Genomic DNA, 6,601 nt, shown 5'->3' with positions numbered 1-6,601 from the left:
ATATGGAAAAACTTGAGCGATAAGCAACGCAGCCACACCGTCAACAACTTTTGAGACTGCTGTAAGCGGTAGCGACGCCATATTGTTGATTTCTTACCGTTCAAGTTTTACCGTTTAAGTTTTTTCACATGCCAAAACTTCTGATCGTTTTCCACATTTTCTGCATTGCAAAATACACACACACACACACACAAACATACATGCACGTACGCATATATACAAGTCATTAACTATTTGGTACGGTATTCTATACGTGTGAGCATTTCGAGAGAGCGCCAATATTGCAAGATGCGAATTTGTACAGTCACGTGTGACAAGTACATTACACGTAATGCAAGAAAATTATATTTATGTACGATATTACGTAGTTGTATATAAAACCTAAATGGTATTCAACGACACTGAGAAAACATTAGGAAAACTTTTAATCTCTAGACTCTGATCATATCTCTATTCTGTTGTATATGTTATTCGTAACCCTTGCATTACCATCTGCTTTATCGTCGCTCTTTCTTTTAAACACCACCACCATCATCATTACCATCTCTCTCGTTTGTAGACATGTACCCGATGAAAGATGTGATACTGTCGTACTTGACGCAGGCGACAATGTCACACGCGCGATTATCGTCTGTGTCGCTAAACATTTCATCAAACTTAGACATCAAAAAGTTGACAATCACGACTTTTCACGTATATATGTGAAAAACCGATTGAAACTCACGTCTCGAAATGATTGCGTTCAACTGTTATCGTTCGCGCACACAAAAAATTCTGTGTTGAATATTAAAAAAACTGAAAAAGATTGCACGTATACAAGAGTCTAATGCGTCTTTGAATGACAGAGTATTACCCTCTCCACAAATTAAAGTGGCATCAGACAGTTTGTAAAAACGTTTCAGCAAATAAATGCATCAATGTCAACAAGTGGTTTCAATACCTTGTATACCAATATCTAACCTTTTTCCAGGCATAAAATTACACGGATACGTTTATCATCAAGCACCGACAGATTGGTTGATTGTGGTCATGTACGTCACCAAATTGAATTAATTGACGAATATTTCAATTTGAGTCTATTATTAAATTTATTTTTACCTAAATAAATTATAATATTGGTTCAGCTTGTTTTCTCATCCATTTTCAATTTTTATGACTTAAAAGAGATAAAAAACAAAATTTAAAAAGAAATTAAAAGTTAATTTGCATTTTGGTAAAAATAAATAATTTGATAAAATTAATATCAATGTAGATTTAACGTCAATCGACCAAGTTCAACTTTACACATCTGCTTCTGTGTTTTAGTCTTTTGTTTTCGTCTTTCAATTTGGAAATGTGAAAAAATTAAAAAATATAAATAAAATTAAATCGAGACTAAAAAGTTTATCGACATTGGTACGAAATACATGTTTAATGTGTTGCTAATTTTATGTAAAGTTGCTTATGGCACGCGTCATTTGCAGCATTGCAATTGTTTTGTACAAGTTCGCGTAAACATTTAGACTTGAGATTTATAGAGCAGATGAAACGATACATATACCTTTATTATTGGAGGGACAGATTACATAGTAACAAATCAAGTTGATTATTTAAAAGTAAAAAGTCGGTAAATTTGTTTGAATTAATATACATAACATAAATGGCAAGTACGATAATACACATTATTTCTCAGATGAATGGTCCTTTTGTCATAAACCAATAGGTTTTACAAATTCCAACAACTTTTGATTGTTAAATTCTCAAAAAAAGGAAATATTCTTTTTCAAGACCGTATGTGTGTAACTTTAATTATTGTTTTCAAGACTATAGCTTACGTCGTAACAAATTTGTCGACGTACCCCATTTGTACAAAACAGATGATTGTTGATACGTTGTATTAATTTTCGTAACGTATCATCATTTTCGTTCCAATCACCAATATCTTTAAAAGTAGCTCGCAAACTCGAAACAAGTAAATGTACATAAATGGAAGGCGTTTCTCGATTGAAATGACGTTGAATCTTTATAGACTCGACGTAAGTGTAGTTTTGAGAAACAAAAAAAAAATAATTATACATGTATCGATTGCAATCGTCAAGTAATCGTAGAATTTTACCGAACTCAGAATCGAATTTTTTTTTTTAATCGTTAGACGTGACGCCAAGCTTGTCGATTGACAATCGGCATCGTTTTCTGAAAACGTTAGCCTCCCGCACGGTATATCGAGAAATTTGAGACCAAAATTGCACGGAGGAGACGGGAATATTAAACCGCTATAGTACTCGATCGTACGAGTGTATCTCGAAATTCAACGATATATGGTTGCCGGTAATTTAAAAGTTGCCTCGTTGTTGAGAAAATCTTTGCCTACTGAATAGATTTTTATTGTAAAAATACCTTTTCCTCTGTCTGATGGGTCATCAAACATCCAAGTCGTTCAACAGCGATTCGTCCTTTGTGAGATACGGCGATACGGTAATGGCGGATCGTCCTCCGTGCGGTTGCACGCAGCGATCCGAGCGTGGTCGATTGCCGAGTCGGTACAGTCTCGTGACGTATACTTCTTCTTCAAATCAATCTCTCTATACGACAATGGGTCTTTGTCAAAGCTACGATTCGTTCTCGTCGAATATTCCAATATCGGCACGTCTCAAGCACGTGCACGTTGTCAACTCGAGCAACGCCCGGAAACGAATGCTCGCTCGTCGTCGCCGCAGGCTAGCACGCTTCCTTCTCGCGCACGCGCAACACCCTTTTTCATTCTTTACGTGGTACGACGTGGCGCGCGCAGAGCGCGCGAAAACACACCGGACGACGCTCGTAACGCCATCTAACGTGACTCGATCCGACATGGGTGATATAAATATAATCTCGTTATATTACAAATATATAATCTCTTTTTCTTCTTTTGCTTACATTTTAAACACACATACATTGTCTATATATTTTCATAATTTCGTAGAGCACACCAAATTGTGGAAAGTTTTCGTTCAATTTATAGATGCATCAATGATTACGGTTCAACAACAAAGTCACACGTTGTAGCATCTACCTATTAGTCGGCAATCAATTTTTGAGAAGAGCGTGTCAAAAATTAAATTCGCCAGATATAATATCCGGCTGCCGTATTACATCAATGACAATAACTTCGCTACTCAATCTCAGCGCACCGCGGCACGCGAGCAATAATTATAATCATTGAAACACGCGCGGGTGCAAACTTGTCGACGTCAAGACTGCGTTCCTACATCTACAACTGCAAGCGTGATAATCTACAATTTACGTAACGCATACTATACATTTTCAGTGACCGGCGCATATAAATATTGCGGAACGCGCTGCCAAAAACGGATAAAAAAAAATTGGACGGTATATACATATATGTATATAGGTTTTCCTTTTTTACTTTTATTAATGAATAAAATGAAAAGAAAAGAAAAGGAAAAAATTGTACACGTTTCGTTACTTCATTTTCTCCGTACGACAAGTGTTGTACGCAAAATGGAATAAATGTAACAAACGCTACGTACACTATGTACACACACAAGTATACCTATAGTCTCTCACATTTCTTTACAATGATACAACTCGTTCAATCGAGTCGAGCTTTTTAAAGAAAAAAAAATTTGTTTCCGTCAATTTTTTTTCCGACATTCTAATAATGGCGCATATATATATACGCGTGTGCAGCGAGTGTTACTCTCGAGTTTACGTATAAATGAGTCGTAACACTCGTTGCACACACACACACGTGCGTCGTATGTCACGCACAAGGAAAAATTTAACAAGAAAACGACGCGAAATTCCATTACGCGAATCAATACAAAGATGAATCGTACGAGGAAACTCACAGTGTGTGATTGGCCATGATAAGAGAGGAATGCGCCAGATGTCTTTCACGATAGAAACACAATTAATTTTGTACGTATCCGTGGCAAAAAAAAATAGTAGACGACGTGTGTACGCATTTCGAATCATTGCCAAATGTTACAAATGCATGGGAAAAAATGTAGAGGCGAAATTTACAAAACTTAAATGAGAAACATGAAAATCACATTTGTCCGATAGACACGTTGCGTTGCGCAAAACACAAAAGTTTCATCGTCAACTCGACGTACTTCTGAATCGCGTCGTTTATTTACGATAAACGCGTTGCAACGGGAAAATAAACGTATCGACTCACACGAGATTGGCCATTTTCACACACGACGATTTCTACACGTATACGAAATATATATACATCTATACAATTTTTTTTTCGACAAGGAAATGAATATACGCACACACACGCACGCACACACACACACACACACATATATGTAAATACACATATTTGTCTAACGTATATTTTCTTTTTCGCATTATTTACGGCTCGCGCAACGGAAAAAAGAAAAAGATTATTTTTTTTTTAAACAACGAAACGCTCCTCTTTCTCGGATAGCAATCAAGACAGCACTTTTGTCTTGATATTAATTAGGCGGCAACACCGAGCGCATCTTGCAACGCTCACGTCCGTGCCGATTCTCAAAAAACTCCGTGTTCCCACGTTGAAACTTGCCTCGTTGACCTCGTACGTATATGTGGAAGCAACGAACAAAGTCCACGTTATCTAAAAATCAAAATTTTGCATTGGTGCATGTTCGCAGCGTCGAAAATATATCGACAAATCTTTTCCAATACTCGGTTTATTTTCTACTAATTTTTGCCTTCATCAATTAATATTTTTAAATCTTGCCCAGTATACAACTGTGCTTGTGTGTACGAACATGTCTGACATACCTGCTGCAATACATTTGCCATCGTTGCGTGCGTTGACATGTATAATACGTGACGACAGTGACGGAGGAAAGAGCAAGATGTGTGACGACACGGCGGGCATGCTACGATTCTCGTCGCGATTGCCGAAACTGTCATCGGGACTTTCGACGTCATGCTGGAAACCAACACTTTTCCTCCTGCCGAGAACACGTGCAGAATTAATGTTTGCGTAAATTTAGAAATCCCATGGAAATGTTGCACGTGTATCGTAATTGTAATAATATATAAATGACGCCAACAACATTTCAAAGACAACTTGATTACAGCAATTTCCAGTAACGTACCGTATTATACCACGCGCTCGTATTTTTTTACAATTTATCGAGGGACGCCTCCCGGCGAGGCAATTACAATGTAAACGAAACTGAAAAAAAAAAAGCCAAAGTCTACGTAAAATTGATTTTCTTCGAAAGATTAAGGCCCCGCTGTGGCATCGTTAACCGTGACGTATCATCTCTATATGTATAAAGGCCAATTATATAACGCACATATCTCAACGCAGGCGCGACTGGATTTTCGACGGGACGATTACCGAGAAGCGACAATCGGAGATTGCGACCTTCTTCACCGAGCCAATCACGCATTTTGTCATCCGCACATGCGAGCGTTGAAAATTCTATCGCTACTGTAACACTCTAACATGCACTGTGCATAAACGAATCTTTTTTTCAAACTATAACTGTATCAATGTGCACGGGGGGGTGTGAGGCGCTCCCCGGATTTGCGATTGGTCAACAAAATTTCTCGAAGGACCAGAGGGCCCGTGCCCTCGCGAAAGCGAATAAAGCGAAGCAAGCAAGCGAATATCAAAAGAGATGCGTGGCGACTCACCGTGTCGTTGCCCGGCGCCTCCTGGGTGTTGACGTCGTCCTCCCGTTGGCGAGATCTCTGGCGTGCAAGGCGAAAGCATGCAACAGTCCGGCATAGCAAGCGGGCAGGCAGGTATAGCAAGCAGGCACAGATAGGCAGGATAGCAAGCGATTAGGTCTTCGTGGTCTGCGATGGGCGACCGAGCACTCCGAGTTCGCGCACGCGAAAACGGTAACGTGTGAGCTTCACGACGTTCGACTGATGAGTCCCTGCCGTAAGACGGCTGGCCAAAAATGTGTTTGCCGTAAGACGGCTGTCTTGCGAATATGTGTGTGTGCCGCACGGCGGCTTGACGAAAAGTTCTGCGGAGAGGTGTGTCCTCTCCGACGGTTTGACGAGGAGTCCCTCTCTTCCGTACTCCGGCTCGCGCACCTGCGAAGTACGGCGCGAGCGAGTACCGAATTCCTCTCATAATGGGGGATGCCACCCGCGGGCGGGCAGCACGAGTCGGGTGAGTCGCGCGAATATCGACAAGTGTACTAATCGCGATCCACCGACGTTTCGCTAATAGGCGCGATAATTTAACCCGGTATAACTAATCAATACAAGAACCGTACAATTAACAATGTGAAGCGACAACACGAAATCGATCTTATAATTAGCTACTATTTACACTATGATACACGGCGGTGCGCCAAACACAATGTTTTAAATTTATATATACTTTCAAGAAAATCAACGTATTTACGTAGCAAGATGTTTACCGGAACAATATTGTTTGATCCAAAACTAAAACCTGCCGTTTCATCGCTGTCCGTCGAGTTGACATATGTTGACGAGGCACGTTAGTTTCGCTGCTGTCATCCGATGCCATTTTACCGTCTCGCTGCTTGGATGTCGTCGGGTTACAAAAATCTAAATGTATAATTCGTCATCGTTAATAAATGTTCTCAACGAGTATGCTTGAAATCCATTTAAAAGTATTTATAAAAAT

General features: G+C 39.6%; 1 protein-coding gene across 1 annotated transcript; it reads right to left on the bottom strand.

Moving 5' to 3' along the window:
- Positions 1-4,466: 4,466 nt before the first annotated feature.
- LOC112455410 lies at positions 4,467-5,961 on the bottom strand (the record flags this gene model as incomplete). Its single annotated transcript, XM_025017310.1, has 3 exons — positions 5,629-5,961; positions 4,759-4,934; positions 4,467-4,588 (listed from the first exon to the last, which is right to left on the bottom strand). Coding segments are annotated over exons 1-3 (392 nt in total), but the record flags the coding sequence as incomplete, so codon positions are not given.
- Between the last annotated feature and the right edge of the window lie 640 nt (positions 5,962-6,601).

Source organism: Temnothorax curvispinosus, unplaced genomic scaffold (assembly GCF_003070985.1).
Source record: "Temnothorax curvispinosus isolate PA1 unplaced genomic scaffold, ASM307098v1 QBEX01006055.1, whole genome shotgun sequence".
Classification (NCBI taxonomy): Eukaryota; Metazoa; Arthropoda; class Insecta; order Hymenoptera; family Formicidae; genus Temnothorax; species Temnothorax curvispinosus.
This window is presented reverse-complemented; position numbering and strand designations above follow the sequence as displayed.